The following is an 18,753-nucleotide window of genomic DNA, read 5'->3' on the forward strand; positions in this document are numbered from 1 at the left end:
CCCACATTCACAGTTTCTTGCTTCTCTTTCTTGTCTTTCAGGCCTCCCACTTGGGATTTAGGACTCATCTTGCTTCTGCTTTAAGTGCATCCTCCAGAATTTTCCTTTGAGAATCTGCTAGTTACAAATTGCCTCAATTTTCATATTTCTGAAAGTCTTGATTTCACCTTCATTTTGAAAGTATTTATGCTAAGTATAAGGGATCCCAAGTGGCACGGTGGTAAAGAATTTGCCTGCCAATGCAGGAGACGCAATCCATTCTAGTTATTCTTGCCTAGGAAATCCCATGCACAGAGGAGCCTGGCAGGCTACAGTCCATGGGGTCGCAAACAGTCAGATATGACTGAGCAACTGAGCACAAGCTAGGTATAACACTCTAGGAAGGCAGTTATTTTCTTTTATCACATTGAAAACACTATTCCACTGTTTTCTAACTTCAACCTACTGCTGCCACGAAGCCAGCTGTTAAGTCTACTGTTCTAATTTTTTTCCCTCTGGCTGATTTTAATATTGTCTCTTTATTTTATTTGTTTTTTCACTATGATATGTCCTCGTTTTATTTATTCTACTTTGGAATTCTGGGATCTGTGGATTATAGTCTTCCATCAGTTCTAGAAAATTCTCTTCAAATATAACGCCCCATTCTCTCTCCTATTCTTCCGGATCTCCAGTTATACAGAAGCTAAACCATCCGCTCTATCCTCCACTTTTCTAAACTTCTCTAACTTATTTTCTGTTTTTGGATCTTTGTGCCACATGCTGGATAATTTCTTCTGACCTACTAAGTTTTAAAATTTTCAGTTATTATATGTGCATTTCTCAAAATTCAATTATGTTCTGTTTAAAATTTGCTACGTCACTTTTTATAGCTGCCTATTCCTTGAAGATATTTCCAAGCTTGTCCTGTCTTTGTCTCTTTACATATAATAAGCACAATCGTTTCACAATTTTATCTGACAATTCTAACTTCTGAGGACTGTGAGGGCCTGCTCCTGCTGCCTCTGTCCCCCGCTAGCTCCCACTTGCAATGCTGTGTTTCCTGATGGATGGGTTAATGCTGACTGCGGGCTGCCTGCCGCCCTTGAATGATTATTTGCAGAGACTCTCTGAGGCTGAAGAAGAAGGAATCTCCCTCTGGGAGGATGCGTATTTGCTTCTTCCAGATACTTGGTAGTGCTACCAGCCAGAATCAAGGGGTGAGGTTTCTCCATGACCTCATTGATATTTGGGCTACAAGTCTGCCCAATGATCAGCCTTACGTGAGCTCTCTCCACCATGATTCCCAAGGCTCACTAGCAACTAGCTGACCAAAGCCTGCATAAGCTCTTTGGCTTAAGAGAAACCAAGAGATTAGAGCCAGGGGTAGAAAGAAATGGAGCCATGTTGGGGAGGTCTTACTTCCAGAATCCTTGAATTGGCTTTAAAGTTGCATGTCTGCCTGTAAGCATTATGACAACACATCCTACGGTACAACTTTTAACTAATAAGTAATTAAAGGAGATTAATTGCTCAATAATTAATTAGTTTAATTAAAGCTAATTAAAGGAGATTTTTTTTTTTTATGTTTAGATGCATTTAGTAGGCATAGTTTTGAGCAACTGAGAAAGCAAAGTATCATGGATTATTAGATTACCAGATTATAAAATTAAATCAAACTATAACACAGCACAAAGACAATTTTTCTTTTTCAAATTAATTCAAAACTATTGCCAGGCTCTAAAGCTGAGATAAAATAATTTGTCATGCTGAATTATACTTGCATAACAAAGAAGTGAGTACATACCCTTGTGAAGCCAGCAGCAATGAGGGACATTACACATGACTCTTCTCTATCCACTCTTTAAAAGAACAAGTACATGGTTAGAGACAGTTGTGTCTAATCAGTTACAGCTCACATCTTTATTTACTAATTTATATAATATTATCATTGGCATATAATGAATAGTTTTAGATGAATTGGATTAACATACAAATCAAATGTACAAAGTTAAAACAATTTTCTGTTTTAGTTTCACACTGGCTTTTTGGCAATAGATATTGATGCTTGAAATACAGAGATTACACTAAGAGCCAGAACACAGGAGTGAGCACGTAGCTATGTGATATGTAAAAATTTTAATTTAGACTAAATTATTTTTATTCTTTTCTTACCTCCCATTTTAAAATGAAATATAAGGTTTCCCCCAATTATGTATAATGTAAATTCTCAGATATTTTAGAAGTCCCTAAGAAATATATCCAGAAAACATTCATACTTCAGGAATGGCATTCTCCCTTGGCTGGCCCTGTTCTAAAGTGAAAGACAGTCCAAAATCACAAAACCTAGTGTGAAAGTACAAACTCCAGCCATGAATTTAACTGTCAAAGTGAAAGAAAATGAGAAAGAGGAAAAGGCCAAACTAGAAAGGGTGATGCCTATCACAGGACACAAGCTGATACTCAGGCCTCTGTTCAGAACACACATTACACTGACATCTGAATTTCAACACTAAAAAAATAAAAATATCTTACCTGCGTACTACACCAATAATAACTGTGTTTTCTGAGAGTTTTGATGATCTGATTGACCTTTAAAAAAAAGTTTTAAAATAAATTTAAAGCAATTCTTTAAAAACTTAGTACACCTAAACCTAAATTTTGGTAGAACAGTTAAAGTTGGGGGAAAGCAAAAGATCCCTCCACATTCTGGAGTCACCTTCTTGGCTAACCTGACCTTTCTTTCTTCAGGGGACAAACTGCTAACCAGTGGCCTGTGGTGACCCTCAAAATTATGGAGCATGAAGACAGCAGCCAGCTCTGATGACATGCCTTCTATTTGTTCTTGTTCTGGTCTGAGCTGTTTCAGATGGAGAATTTTCCCTACCTGGGGAATCTCCCTTACACGAGAAGGGTCCTTCGTCTCTTCCTGTCAAAGGAAGATGCAGGTCTACATGTATCACAGCCAGCGGATGGCAACCGTTACAGTGGGGGTGAGGCAGCCCGAGGCCAGCTCTCCACTGCATTCTAAGCAGTGCAGAGAAGGGCTCCTGAGCAGGAGGCAGGCAAGACAGTAACAATAAATATTTAAAACTCAGAAATGCAAAGTATTCTTATGCATCAGAAAGAGGAGAATCAAACCTCACAGGAAAAATTAAGAACAGAAGACTGATGGAGAAAAGTAGAAAACACTGCTCTACAGAAGTTACCCAAGGAGTATGAGGCCACCCTTGGATGGCAAGCAGATCAAACCAGTCACTCCTGAAGGAAATCAAGTCTGAACATTCACAGGAAGGACTGATGATGAAGCTGAAGTTCCAATGCTTTGGCCACCTGATGAGAAGAGCCAACTCATTGGTAAGGACCTTGATGCTGGGAAAGATTAAGGGCAGGAGGAGATGGGGATGACAGAGGATAAGGTGGTTGCATGGTATCACTGACGCAACAGACATGAGTCTGAGTAAACCCTGGGAGATAGTGAAGGACAGGGAAGCCTGGCTGCTCATGGGGTCCATGGGGAAGCCTGTGCTGCCGTCCACGGTGCCGTAAACAGTCAGACACGACTTAACAACTAAACAACAACGAGGCTGCCAAAGGGACTGAATTTAACCCTTCTGGAGAAGCAGCTCCCAAGGAAGCCATGGGGAATGAAAATTCAGCCAAGAGATGAGAGAGGACAGAGATAAGCATGACGGAGAAGAGTAGAAGCAATATAAACTGCCCACTGAGATGTGCAATGGCTTTGACCCACCCTACACTACAGGAAAGAGCAGGACTCTCTGGAGAAGAAGAGCCAGGCCACAGGAAGGGGGAGGAACTTGGCCCCTGGCCTGGAAGGAAGACGCACATAAGAGGGTGACTGCAGATGGAGGGGTATGCAGAGGGCTGGATTTGGACTCCCCCTGTCAAGACAGAAGCAGGCTGGCCCTTGGAGGATGTGTCCACGATGGGACAGAGAAGAGCCAAGACTCACGGCCTTACTTCAGTTCTGCTGGTTCAAGAATCACTCCTGTCACTTCTGAATCACAGAATATAGAAAATGACTGGCGTGACTATTTCTCCACTGTCCCAAGGATGACACATAACCATTCCTGACATGTAAGGGAAAAGTCAAGTCATCATATGCAAAGGATGCCTCAGTTTGAGCAAACTTTTTCTGCAGAGGGCCAGACAGTAAGTATTTTAGGCTTTTCATGTCATATGGACTCTGTCACAAGTACTCAATCCTGCCCCTGAAGCATGAGAGCAGGCACACACAAAACATAAATGAATGGGCCTACCTGTGCTCCCCTGTGTTACCCCTGCCTCAGGGTATTGAGGCTAAGTCTTCTTCTGGAGCTCAGGCGGAGCAAGGCTCAGCATCCAACAGTATATGCAGAATAGCTCTGGGGTTGGGAAGCTGCTCAGTGATGGAGATGCTTCTCCATCTCCAGGGAACAGCCAGTCTCTCTCATGGGCCACAGGGCTCATAACACATACACACTCTCTGTCAACATTTTTGCTTTTCCCAGTGTCCACTCTAGTCCTATAGCTTCCATTTCTGCCTAGCCTCTCTAGAGGGAACCAACTTAAAGGGCACTTCTTGCATGGCTCTATCAGGGAGGTCACTGCAGGGCCTGCTGACCAGGCCCCAGTCCCACCATGGTTGCCTGCCTGGAACAGAGCCGAGCTTACCTTCCTGGAGCAGGAGCCATGGAAAGGGCTGTGAGCGCTCAGAAGCATAACTGGCATGGCAGACACTCACACAGACGGGCCCCAGCCACTTTTCAAACCTACTGGCTGATACTCATCCCAGCACTAACCTTAAACAGGGAATGAAAGATGTGGACTCACAAATAGTAGTTCCATGGCTTCTTAGGACATTTCTAGTTGTTCACCTGTTTATATTTCTATCATATCATGAAGATTTAGAGGGAGAAATGGCAACTTTGAAGTATGCCACCAGCCACCTCAAACCAGCTCATGTCTTTTTACAGGAGAAACAGAGATCTGAGTGGTAACAGAGCAGGTAGGCAACCACACAGATGACCTCAGTAAGCAGGTCGGGACACAGGGATAAGGGACATGAGGCTGAAGACAAAGTGGAAGGAAAGCCCATGTTTCCCAGAGACAAGCGCATCCCTCCAAAGGAGGTCTAACACTGTATGAAAAGGCAGGGGTGCTGTCCACTCTCACCACTATTATTCAACATAGTTTTGGAAGTCCTAACTACAGCAATCAGAGAAGAAAAATAAATAAAAGGAATCCAGATTGGAAAAGAAGAAGTAAAGCTCTCACTGTTTGCAGATGACGTGATATTATACATAGAAAACCCTGAAGATACTATCGGAAAACTACTAGATCTCATCAGTGAATTTAGCAAAGTTGCAGGATACAAAATCAATACACAGAAATCACTTGCATTTCTATATACTAACAATGAAAAATCAGAAAGAGAAATTAAGGTATCAATCCCATTCACCAATGCAACAAAAAGAATAAAATATCTAGGAATAAACCTACCTAAGGAAACAAATGAACTGTATACAGAAAATTTTAAGACACTAATGAAAGAAATCAAAGATGACATAAACAGATGGGGAGATACTCCATGTTCCTGGGTAGGAAGAAGCAATATTGTGAAAATGATTATACTACCAAATGCAATCTACAGATTCAATGCAATCCCTATCAAATTACCAATTTCATTTTTCACAGAACTGAAACAAAAAATTTCACAATTCATATGGAAACACAAAAGACCCTGAATAGCCAAAGCTGTTTTGAGAAAGAAGAATGGAGCTGGAAGAATCAACCTTCCTGATTTCAGATTATACTACAAAGCTACAGTCATCAAGACAGGATAGTACTGGCACAAAACAGAAATACAGACCAATGGAACAAGATAGAAAGCCCAGAAATAAACCCACACGCCTACAGGTACCTTATTTTTGACAAAGAAGGCAAGAACATACAATGGAGCAAACATAGCATCTTCAATAAGTGGTGCTGGGAAAACTGGGCAGCTGTATGTAAAGGAATGAAATTAGAACACTTTCTAGCACCATACACAAAGATAAACTCAAAATGGATTAAAGAGCTAAATGTAAGAAACTATAAAACACATAGAGGAAAACACAGGCAGAACACTTGATGACATAAATCAAAGCAAGATCCTCTATATCCCACCTCCTGAAAGACTGAAAGCTGCTCAGTTGTGTCTGACTCTTTGTGACCCCACAGACTATACAGTCCATGGAATTCCCCAGACCAGAATACTGGAGTGGGTAGCCTTTCCCTTCTCCAGGGTATCTTCCCAAACCAGAGATCAAACCCAGGTCTCCTGTATTACAGGCAGCTTCTTTACCAGCTGAGCCAAAGGGAAGCCCAAGAACACTGGAGTGTGTGTAGCCTATCCCTTCTCCAGGAATCAAACCGGGGTCTCCTGCATTGCAGGTAGATTCTTTACCCCAGCTCCCAGAGTAATGAAAATAAAAACAAGTGGGACCTCGTTAAACTTAAAAGCTTTTGCACAGAAAAGGAAACTATAAACAAGATGAAAAGACACCCCTCAGAATGGGAGAAAACAATAACAAATGAAAAGATTGACAAAGGATTAATTTCCAAAATATACAAGCAGCTCATACAACTCAACACCAGGAAAAAAAAAAAAAAAAAAACCCAATCAAAAACTGGGGAAAAGACCTAAACAGACATTTCTCCCAAGACATACAGATGGCTAACAAACACAGGAAAAGATGCTCAACATTGCTCATTATCAGAGAGATGCCCATCAAAACTATAATGAGGTACCACCTCAAACTGGTCAGAATGGTCATCAACAAAAAGTCTACAAACAATAAATGCTGGAGAGCGTGTGCAGAAAAGGGAGCCCTCTTGCACAGCTGGTGGGAATATAAATTGATACAGCCACTATGGAAGATGGTACGGAGATTCCTTAAAAAACTGGGAATAAAACCAGCATATGACCCAGCAATCCCACTCCTAGGCATATACCCTGAGGAAACCAAAACTGAAAAAGACACATGTACCCCAATGTTCACTGCAGCATTATTTACAATAGCTAGAACATGGAAGCAACATAGATACCCATCAACAAATGAATGGATAATGAAGTTGTAGAACATATATACAATGGATTATTACTCAGCCATAAAAAGGAACACAATTGAGTCAATTCTAATGAGGTGGATGAACCTAGAGCCTATTATACAGAGTGAAGTCAGTCAGAAAGAGAAAGAGAAATATTATATACTAACACATATATATGCAATCTAGAAAGATGGTACTGATGAATTTATTTGCAAGGCAGCAGTGGAGAAACAGACAGAGAACACTTATGGACACAGGGAGAGGGGAAGAGAGGGTGAGATGTATGCAGAGAGTAATATGAAAACTTACATTACCATATGTAAAATAGATAGCCAATGGGAATTTGCTGTATGTCTCAGAGAACTCAAACAGGGGCTCTGTATCAACCTGGAGGGGTGGGATGGGGAGGGAGATGGGAGGGGACATGTGTATACCTATGGCTGACTCATGTTGATGTTGACAGAAAACAAAATTCTGTAAAACAATTATCTTTCCATTAAAAAATAAATTAAAAAAAAGGTAGGAGTGTATTCTAGGCTTTTTCTGGTCCATAAGAAAGAAGAACTGGCCAGGAAATAGAAATGTCAGGAACCTGGATTGAAAACTAAGCCTCTTTACCTTAGAATTCATGAAAACCAAGAAAGAAATGACATGGAGCCATCAAGATGTACCCCCAGATGTAAGGAAGGAAGACTTCAGGAAGTCAGGAGAAAAGATGGGGCATGAGTCCACAGCATGATGTTCTGCACGCTGCGCAAGCACACTGGGAAGCCCCCAGAACCAGGCTCCCTGGTGTGACACTTGTGTCTGACTCAGCTGTGCACAACAGAAAACTCTAGAGAAAGCGGCTTCAGCAAGACTCAACTCCCACATGAAAGATGTGCAGAGGCAGGGAATCCAAGCTGCTATGGCACTTTGCAACATCAGGAACCTGGCTTCTCCTGTCTTGGTTTCTTCCCATAATCCAAGACAGATGCCGAGCTCTAGCCATAATCTAGAGAACCATTAAGAAGGGCGTGCCTTCTCCCTTCATGGACACTTTCCAGAAAATGCACGTGATATGCCCATTGCCCACCGGCAAGAAAAGCTAGAGGGCACAGTGTATGTTCCAGGTGGCTGTCTTCCCACCGAAACACTAGAAATTCTACTATTAAGAAAAGAGTAGGCACTGCCCTGGTGGTCCACTGATTAAGATTCTGCACTTTCACTGCAGGGGGCGTGGATTTGATCCCTGGTCAGGGAACTAAGATCTTACATGCCCCATGGGATGGCCAAAAGAAGAAATGAAAAGAGCAGAACTGGATATGGAGGGGCGGAGGTGGGCGGGCAACTACCAGTGTCAAGATGCACCAGGAAACTACAAATAATTCTGATGATGGTCTTGACACGAAACTAGAGGAAGGCCACAAGCCGGAGGCTTGCTGTAAGAACACAGCAAAGCCTTTCCATGAGTTAAATTTTACAAAAGCCCAACTCCATCACATGGTACTTTGACACTGTTCCCTCTGCCATTGGGGAATGAGGTTCACATGGACAAGAATGGAATTTACAGTAGTAAATAAAGGATGATCTTCAGACCATGGTAAGTGCAGAGATGGTTATGAAAGCATCCAGCACTCTGAGTGCAGTCTCGCTTCTACACTCAACACAGAACATTCTGTCCACGTATGTGGGGTTTCTGTGTGGTGTTTTATTTCCCCCATCTCCTTTCATAAAAATCTCCCCTTTCATTACGGTGCCCTGCTCCTGTTGCACAGAGGAGTATTTCTTCATTTCTTCTGAGGACACTAAGCGTATGTCTTCTAAAAGGTTCTCTGGTGGGGCGGGGGGCGGGGGGGGCGGGCCGTGTTGTGGCAGCTTTTAAACATATAGATTTACTTATCTGGCTGTGTTGGGTCTCAGGTGTTGCATGCTGCATCTTGAGCTGTCGCCTGCAAACTCTTAGCTGCAGCATGTGGATCTAGTGCCCTGACCAGGGATGGAACCCAGGCCCCCTGCATTGGGAGCACAAAGTCTTAGCCACTGGACCACCAGGGAAGTCCCTTCAGCTGCTTATAGAAAATAATTTTCTTAGTCTTTAAGGCCATTCTTTCCCCTCCATTACTTGGCAGCTTTTTACAGGGCCCCATCTTTGCTCTTGAACTGGAGCATCATCAACCAGGCAGCATGTCTGTAGCAGGGACGGTCGGAGGCATCTCCCTGGGCGTTAGCAGCCATCCTTCTCTTAGGTCTGGGCCTGCAGAGCAGTCAACAGGAGCAAGTTCATGCTCAGAGCGCACTGCCAGCTGGTGTGCACGGGTCTGCTACACAGAGCAGCCTCCTGGCCTGCTCTCTCTCCTTCTCTAAACTGAGAATTAATGCAGTTCACTGCTTTGATACTGCAGTAGGTGAAGGACTGATGCCAGGCTCCTCACACCTCCAGCCTTCTTAAACATGGCAAGAGAAACCAGATCTTTGTCTGCCTTCCTCTGCTCCCTGTCCTGTGTTTCCAGTGGATGTAGAAAGCGAGTCACAGAAGTGGTGGTGCTCGGCTCTAGCTGGTGGGTGTGGCTCCAGCAGCAGGCTCAGAGGTACGCAGTTTGAGTGAAACTAGCTTCTTCCCTCTTCCTTCCTCTAGGGCCTGGGATTTCAGCTGCAGAGGACATTCCTGGAACAGGCTCCTCTACTAGTCCCCACAGCATAAGACACTTGGCAGGGAACCTGCCCTGCTCTGTCTCCCGACTTCTGACACATCTGTCATCTTATCTTGGTTTGCTAATGGCCGTGGTCAGCTTTTGTCGCCATGGGAAGTTGGGAGGTGGCCCTGGCCTCAGCGGGCTGGCTGGGCTCGGCCCTGTCCATCTCCTACTTCACTCTCCAGGTGGCAGCCACGACTGCTGAGAAAAGTCAGCAACTGACGAAAAACCCTACTCAGGGGTGTTGATCAGGTGTCCTAAAAGGAAGATGAAGGGACAGACAGAGCTCCGCCAGGGCTAAGGTCTCGTCAGACATTTAAGTGGAGAGCAGGTTCAGGAGGGAGATCCTGGAGAGAGTCCTTGAAGGGACAGTCCAAAGTGCGCAGGCCCCCTTAAAGGGATGATCTCAAGGGACATAAACCAGGTAAGGGCCAAAATGGAGACGAAACTGACCAGCAAGATAAATCAAGGCCCGCTCTTGCCTCTAGAAAACTCGTTACAAATGGCACAAGGGTCCCTCCCCCTTGCAAATCCTCAGCCAACAAGACAAATATGATGTGGTAGAAAACAGCTAGTGAGAGAGACTCCGGATTCTCGATGGGGCTGTGACACAGCCATCAGGAAGGGAACGTGACTGGGGTGCGTGTGTAGAGGTCAGCTCTCCAGCCAACACAGGGGGGAACACTGCTCTGCTTGCTCCACACTCGTCCTCCCAAACCTGTGGGCTTTTCAGTTCTGCAGCCAGGCTGACGAGAGTTCCTGACTGGAGGAAGGTACGGAGAAGAGACCCTCTTTCTGGGACTGGAATATGAGACCACACTTTGTAACAGCAGTAAGGATGTACCACCCTGAAAAGACCGTCGCTGCCCTCAAATGTTGGAAAGTGGGGGAAAGGGATTAGAACTGCTCTAGTGACCCCTGGGCCAAATATGGACAAAGCTGGGCTCAACACGGAGGAGAACTTCTGAAACTCAGGACTGCCCCTTGGGACCGCTAACCCCCAGGAGAGGCTAGACGGATGGTGGTGGGGACTTGGAGAGGACATGCACACATGACAGTCTGTATGTCTCTAAAACCACATAAGAAGCAATCCAAGTCACCTTCTCTATTTTCAAACTGTAAAACTGGACATTTATATATCAATAAAAATTTACGGAATAAGTTACCCTATTTGTTTAGAGGGCTTCCCTGGTGGCTCAAATGGTAAAGAATCTGCATGAAAAGTGAGAGACCCAGGTTTGATCCCTGGGTCGGGAAGATTACATTCCCAAAATGTATAAAAAAAGTGGAGCATAATTGCATGTTATATGTATTGGTTGTTGTTTATTCACTAAGTTGTGTCCAACTCTTCTGTGACCCCATAGACTGTAGCCCACCAGGCTCCTCTGTCCATGGGATTTCCCAGGCAAGAAACTGAAGTGGGTTGTCATCTCCTCCAGGGGATCTTACTACTCCCAGGGATTTGGAACCTGTGCTTCCTCCACTGGCAGGCAGATTCTTTACGAGGGAAGTCTTATATGTATTTTTCAGTTCAGTTCAGTTCAGTCGCTCAGTCGTGTCCAACTCTTTGTGACCCCATGGACTGCAGCATGCCAGGCCTCCCTGCCCATCACCAACTCCTGGAGCTTACTCAAACTCACGTCCATTGAGTCAGTGATGCCATCCAACCATCTCCTCTGTCGTCCCCTCTCCTCCCACCTTCAATCTTTCCCAGCATCAGGGTCTTTTCAAATGAGTCAGCTGTTCGCATCAGGTGCCCAAAGTACTGGAGCTTCAGCTTCAACATCAGTCCTTCCAGTGAATATTCAGGACTGATTTCCTGTAGGATGGACTGGTTGGATCTCCTTGCAGTCCAAGGGACTCTCAAGAGTCTTCTCCAACACCACAGTTCTAAAGCATCAATTCTTCGGCGCTCAGCTATCTTTATAGTCCAACCCTCACATCCATACATGACTACTGGAAAAACCATAGCCTTGACTAGATGGACTTTTGTTGGCAAAGTAATGTTTCTACTTTTTAATATGCTGTCTAGATTGACTATAACTTTTCTTCCAAGAAGCAAGCATTTTTAAATTTCATGGCTGCAGTCACCATCTGCAGTGATTTAGGAGCCCAAAAATATAAAGTCTGCCACTGTTTCCCCATCTATTTGCCATGAAGCGATGGGACTAGAGACCATGATCTTAGTTTTCTGAATGTTGAGTTTTAAGCCAACTTTCTCTCTCTCCTCTTTCACTTTCAACAAGAAGCTCTTTAGTTCATCACTTTCTGCCATAAGGGTGGTGTCATCTGCATATCTGAGATTACTGGTATTTCTCCCGGCAATCTTGATTCCAGCTTGTGCTTCTTCCAGTCCAGCGTTTCTAATGATGTACTCTGCGTATATGTTAAATAAGCAGGGTAACAATATACAGCCTTGATGTACTCCTTTCCCGATTTGGTACCAGTCTGTTGTTCCATGTCCAGTTCTAACTGTTGCTTCCTGACTTGCATACAGATTTCTCAGGAGGCAGGTCAGGTGGTCTGGTATTCCCATCTCTTAAAGAGTTTTGCAGTTTGTTGTGATCCACAGTCAAAGGCTTTGGCATAGTCAATAAAGCAGAAATAGATGTTTTTCTGGAACTCTCTTGCTTTTTCCATGACCCAATGCATGTTGGCAATTTGATCTCTGGTTCCTCTGCCTTTTCTAAAACCAGCTTGAACATCTGGAAGTTCATGGTTCACACACTGTTGAAGCCTGGCTTGGAGAATTTTGAGCATTACTAGCATGTGAGATGAGTGCAATTGTGTGGTAGTTTGAGCATTCTTTGGCATTGCCTTTCCTTGGGACTGGAATGAAAACTGACCTTTTCCAGTCCTGTGGCCACTGCTGAGTTTTCCAATTTGCTGGCATATTAAGTGCAGCACTTTCACAGCATCATCTTTTAGGATTTGAAACAGCTCAACTGGAATTCCATCACCTCCACTAGCTTTGTTCATAGTGATGCTTCCTAAGGCCCCCTTGACTTTGCATTTCAGGATGTCTGGCTCTAGGTCAGTGATCACACCATCGTGATTATCTGGGTCGTGAAGATCTTTTTTGTACAGTTCTTCTGTGTATTCTTGCCACCTCTTCTTAATATCTTCTGCTTCTGTTAGGTCCCTACCATTTCTGTCCTTTATTGTGCCCATCTTTGCATGAAATGTTCCCTTGGTATCTCTACTTTTCTGGAATAGATCTCCAGTCTTTCTCATTCTATTGTTTTCCTCTATGTCTTTGCATTGATCACTAAGGAAGGCTTTCTTATCTCTCCTTGTTCTTCTTTGGAACTCTGCATTCAGATGGTTGTATCTTTGCTTTTCTCCTTTGCTTTTCGCTTCTCCTCTTCTCACAGCTATTTTTAAGGCTTCCTCAAACAACCATTTTGCTTTTTTGAAATTCTTTTTCTTGGGGATGGTCTTGATCCGTGTCTCCTATACAATGTCACGAACCTCTGTCCATAGTTCATCAGGTACTCTATCAGATCTAATCCCTTGAATTTATTTGTCACTTTCACTGAATAATGGTAAGGGATTGATTTAGGTTATACCTGAATGGTCTAGTGGTTTTCCCTACTTTCTTCAATTTAAGTCAAATTTGGCAATAAGGAGTCATGATCTGAGCCACAGTCAGCTCCTGGTCTTGTTTTTGCTTACTGTATAGAGCTTCTCAATCTTTGGCTACAAAGAATATAATCAGTCTGATTTTGGTATTGACCATCTGGTGATGTCCATGTGTAGAGTCTTCTCTTGTGCTGTTGGAAGAGGGTGTTTGCTATGACCAGTGCATTCTCTTGGCAAAACTCTGTTGGCCTTTGCCCTGCTTCATTCTGTACCCCAAGGCCAAATTTGCCAGTTACTCCAGGTGTTTCTTGACTTCCTACTTTTGCATTCCACAGTAAAAAAAAAAAAAAAAAAAAAAAAAAGTAGAGCATATATTTAAAGTGGATAACCAAAATAAATAAATAAAAGTGGATAACCAACAAGGTCCTAGTGTACAGCACAAGGAACTCTACTCAACGTTATGAGGCAGCCCGGATGGGAGGGGAGTTTCAGGGAGAATGGACACACGTACACATATGGCTGAGCTGCTCTGCTATGCACCCGAAACCACCACAATACTGTTAATCAGCTATACTCTCATAGAGAACAAAAAGCTAAAAAAAAGGCAGAACATAACTACCACAATTTAATCTCTCCCTTAGAGCCCTGGACGGTCTAGCAAGGCCATATTTATAAGTGTGAAGGTCACTGTTCTGCACACACCTGTGGCCAGGTATGGACTTGGATAAGACTATGAAGGAAGCCAGGTTTTCCTCAGCGCCTCACCCCTCTCACCTCTTCTATCTGGGTTCTCTGGCCCTCTTCAGATACCTCTCCTGCCTCGCAGCACTCCATCAAGACTATAAGCACCATGTAACTGAGACATTTTCTTCCCTTCCTCTGAATGCCATCCATCAAATGTTTGAGAGAGAAAGGATCGTAGAAACCAAATGTTCCAGATTTACAGCTGAGAAAACATATCCTCAGAGAAGATGTAAAGTGACCTGAAGGCCAGAGGTTAGGCCCCGGGGTCAGGACTCCCTCCACACCTCCGCAGCCCTCATGGGTGCACTGCCAGATGGCACGTCCAACAGATCTGGCTCCAGGGACAATGTTACTGTCATCAACCCGACAGTAACAGGAAAGGGACGCAGGCAGCACAGCAGACCTGAGACCAAGGCTGGGGGCAAGTCTGAACAGACGTGGATCACACCAAGGCGAAAGCCACCTTGTCTGACCACTTGACAGGTGAATTCTCAAGTACACAGAAGTCACCATGTACCTGTAAACAGCCTTTTGATGGGATGTCAATTTCTTGTCAGCTCAGTTTTTAAATTGTTACATTAATATTTAGCTTTTAATCTTTTCTAGCTCTTAAAAGCCAAGATTTAAACATCCCTAAAATTAACTCTTAGCCCCATCACTTCATGGTAAATAGATGGAGAAACAGTGGAAACAATGGCAGACTTTATTTTTCTGGGCTCCAAAATCACTGCAGATGGTGATTGCAGCCATGGAATTAAAAGATGCTTACTTCTTGAAAGAAAGTTATGACCAACCTAGACAGCATATTAAAAGGCAGAGACATTACTTTGCCAACAAAGGTCTGTCTAGTCAAAGCTATGGTTTTTCCAGTAGTCATGTATGGATGTGAGAGTTGGACTATAAAGAAAGCTGAACGCAGAAGAATTGATGCTTTTGAATCGTGGTGTTGGAGAAGACTCTTGAGAGTCCCTTGGACTGCAAGGAGATCCAACCAGTCCATCCTAAAGGAAATCAGTCCTGAATATTCATTGGAAGCACTGATGCTGAGGCTGAAGCTCCCATACTTTGGGCACCTGATGCGAAGAGCTGACTCATTTGAAAAGACCTGATGCTGGGAAAGATTGAGGGCAGGAGGAGAAGGGAACAACAGAGGATGAGATGGTTGGATGGCATCACCGACTCAACAGACATGAGTTTGAGTAAGCTCCGGGAGTTGGTGATGGGCAGGGAAGGCTGGCATGCTGCAGTCCGTGGGGTCGCAAAAAGTCAGACACGACTGAGTGACTGAACCGAAACTGGAAAATTAACACATTATAAAATTTTATATTCAAATTATGATTTGTCTTCCCCCAAGTAAAGCCTCCTTTTAAATAAAACTGATATTTCACTTTTGCTTTGCTTCCATCAGCAACAAATGACTTTTCTTGAGAAAGTACCTTTCTTAGATTTATGTCTGCTACACAAATTCTCTCATGATATTGATTTTCTGCAAGTATTAAAAACAAGGCACATTTGCCTAAGACTGGAAGACAATTTTCAAATGTGTTGTAACTTTTAAAACATCTAGAAAATGACAATAACTGTTGTTGCAGTCCTATGCAGGTGACAGTTGTGGTTAATGACATATGGGATTTCATCCTAACCCTTAACAGTTTACATTCATATTTTCTTACTGCTTTAAGCAAAGCAAAATGAAACAAGAGATAAAGATCACTCCTAGAAGTAATAAAATTCTAAAGTGAAAGTGTTAGTTGCTTAGTCGTGTCTGACTCTTTGTGATCCCATGGACTGCAGCCCACCAGGCTTCTCTGACCATGGGATTTCCCAGGGAAAAATACTGGAGTGAGTTGCCATTTCCTTCTCCAGGGGCTCTTCCCAACCCAGGAATCAAACACAGGTCTCCCGCATTGCAGATGAATTCTTTACCGTATCAGCCACCAGGGAAGCCCAATAATACAGTCTAACATCTTGTTCACTTTACATGCGTGGAAGGCAACTTAAAAGACACTGAATTCAACTGAATGTATTTCAGGACTGCTTTTATTGGCACAAATGCCACAGGACTCTCGAGGCCCACTTCTCAGGCTCACCTGCACAGTGCCTCAGCATCCAGATGTCGGGAATTTCTGTGATCTATGATGATGATGTCATGGTGTTTGTCCAAGAAACAGGCGAGGGCAGTCTGAGCCTCCTTGGTAACTGTACACATAAACCCTGCTTTTTCACACGCCCTGCAGAATCCATTACACTGGTTATCTTCTTTGGTAAACACTAAAAGTACCTGAATCAAAAAAGCATGAACACTTCTTTAAAAAAAAAAAAAAGGTGCTGTTAGAACTGTCATGTCTTAGAAGCCCATAGAAAACTCCCAGGTGTTTTCAAGGCAAGTATACAGATGTAAGCATTACAATCTGTTGAGTAAATCCTTTTCCTCCATGTAACTCAGCAACGTTACTGCTCAGCTCCCTGAAACAAGTGCTATTCTAGTTGTTCTGAGTCTGGAAGTCAGAGCATGGGTCAAATGCTTATTTCTTTTGCTAATAAGCCCACTGGAAGAATTCAACAAAGACTTAAGTATTTCATCTTAAAACCAAATTGATCAAAACACAAATTTTAGTTAACAGGAAGTTAACTAGGTTAAGTCCTTAGATGGTAAACGCCAATATTTCAGTCAAGCTCTTAAAATACTTAATACTTTAAATAACATTTAAAGTATTAAATAATCTGACTCAAGACTTCATAATTCCTCCAAGTTGAAAAAAAAATATTATTTTGTTTGTAAGAGAGGAGATTCAAAGCAGACCAAAACGTGACACTCAAACCTGCTCATTTAGTGACACGGGAACAGCTCCAGGTGCAAGAGGCAGCTGGCTGTCCCTGTCCCCGGCCTGGGCAGGTGAGGCCCGCGGCTGCCTCTGCCCTGTGCGGCCAGGTCCCTGTGCCAACCTGGTACAGGCGTGCCGCCCCATTCCCCCTTCACACCCAGGCTGACCAGCCTCAGGAGAAGAGACTGCAAAGCCGACAGAAACCCTGTTCCTGAGGACTGGGTTCCTCTAAGCTTACTCGGGTGCACAAATACAACAAAAGCAAACAGCAAATTCTCACCAATGCTTTTCACGTATTAAAAAGTCTAACAGTTTGTGTACGGGAGGCATCAGGTCACTTTGGAGCTTAATTTCAGTTGGTTATTTTGTTTAAGATTTTGGACTAGAAAATTTGCAGATAGTTTCTCTCTGCTGGAGCTGATTCAGTACCCTTGCATAGACTATGCTTTTACTTTGTTTTAGAAAATTTCAAACCTACAGGAAGTTATGAATGACAATGAATGCTAGTGACCCCCTCTTCTAATTTCATGAATTGGTAACATTTTACACCTTTGCTCTCTCTTTACACACACACACACACACACACACACACACACACACAATTATTATTATTTTTTTGCTGAACCCTTTAACTTTTAAAGTAGGTTGCAGACATTTCTTCATCTGTAAATACAGATGATTCATACAGAATAAATACAGAATAAATTCATCTATATTTCTAAGAAAAAAATATTCCCTGATATAACTGTAATACTGCTATCAAGTTCAGGGACTTTAACATGGATCCAACATTTTATCTAAAAGAGAAGATTATTTTCAGTGTATACCTTTAGATCCTTTCCCTCCCCATCTTTAGAGACAATTAAGGTGAGGATTATAGCGCTGTGTATTATTACCTGGAGTTGATCTGGATGAAATCTCATGGGGCCAAATTGCACATCAGCTATTGCTACCTGAAAGAAAAAGATCTGCTTAAAATTAAAAAGGAAAAAAAAAAAAAAAAAAAGATAAACTTGCTTAAATGTTGCTCTCTCTAATCAGTGCCACAGATGAAAGTGAAATTTCTACTCTAGAGAGAAATTACATAAATACTTATTAGATGGAGGGAGCCCAGGTTTCTCCTTATAAACCCCAGGAAAGGTGGAGCACAGAGAAGGACAAATAAAATGTGTCTGCTCTCGGCTTTTCTTTTTCTACCTGAGTGTGACTCTAAGTGAACTGCCCACCTTGAGCCTCAATTCCTCACTTGTTACAGAAATCAAGAGGCATATAATACAAAGAACCCCACAGATCAGGCACTGAACGAACACCGGGTCCTGCCATGTCTATTCCCATCTTTCCCCTGACGGACAATGAACCCTTACATCTAAAACGGCACAAAAATCATGAAATCCAGTGAGCAGAACCACAGGACATCAGAGCCAAAGACACCTTCCCTATACACAATGGTTATCAATAAATGCTTATTGGAAATTCCCCAGCAGTCCAGTGGTTAGGATTCCGCACTCTCACTGCTGGAGCCCAGGTTCGATCTCTGGTAGGGAAACCGTGATCCCACAAGCCACACAGAGGAAAAAAAAAAAAAAAGGCTTATCTACTTGAGAACTTAAAACCAACACACAAAGATAAATACAGTATCATTGGGGACTTCTCCGGTGGTCTGGTGGCTAAGACTCCACGTGGCCAATGCAGGGGGCCCAGGTTCGATCCCTGGTCAGAGAAGCAGATTCCACATGCTGCAACTAAGAATTTGCATGCCGCAAACATAAAAAAGATCCCATGTGCTGCAACTTAGGCACAGCACAGCCAAATAAATAAGTAAATTAATAATTTTTTAAAATACAATGTCATAACCAAAC

The 18,753-nt window shown here is 43.1% G+C and overlaps 1 protein-coding gene across 7 annotated transcripts in view; it reads right to left on the reverse strand.

Annotated features, from left to right (window-relative positions):
- Nucleotides 1-18,753, reverse strand: part of PDE8A (phosphodiesterase 8A) — a 143,630-nt gene that overhangs the window by 49,911 nt on the left and 74,966 nt on the right. For 4 of the 7 annotated variants that reach the window (XM_025271685.3, XM_025271684.3, XM_025271682.3 and 1 more), the window contains exons 2-5: nt 17,791-17,847; nt 16,160-16,350; nt 2,512-2,568; nt 1,784-1,838 (exon numbers count right to left, since the gene is read on the reverse strand). In XM_025271685.3, the coding sequence (XP_025127470.1) occupies nt 1,784-1,838; nt 2,512-2,568; nt 16,160-16,350; nt 17,791-17,847 (360 nt within the window). Of the gene's footprint in view, nt 1-1,783; nt 1,839-2,511; nt 2,569-16,159; nt 16,351-17,790; nt 17,863-18,753 lie in introns of all 7 variants that reach the window. The other 3 variants (XM_025271683.3, XM_025271681.3, XM_044933074.2) reach the window with 1 other exon arrangement.

This window comes from Bubalus bubalis, chromosome 20, assembly GCF_019923935.1.
Source record: "Bubalus bubalis isolate 160015118507 breed Murrah chromosome 20, NDDB_SH_1, whole genome shotgun sequence".
In the NCBI taxonomy this organism is placed as follows: domain Eukaryota; kingdom Metazoa; phylum Chordata; class Mammalia; order Artiodactyla; family Bovidae; genus Bubalus; species Bubalus bubalis.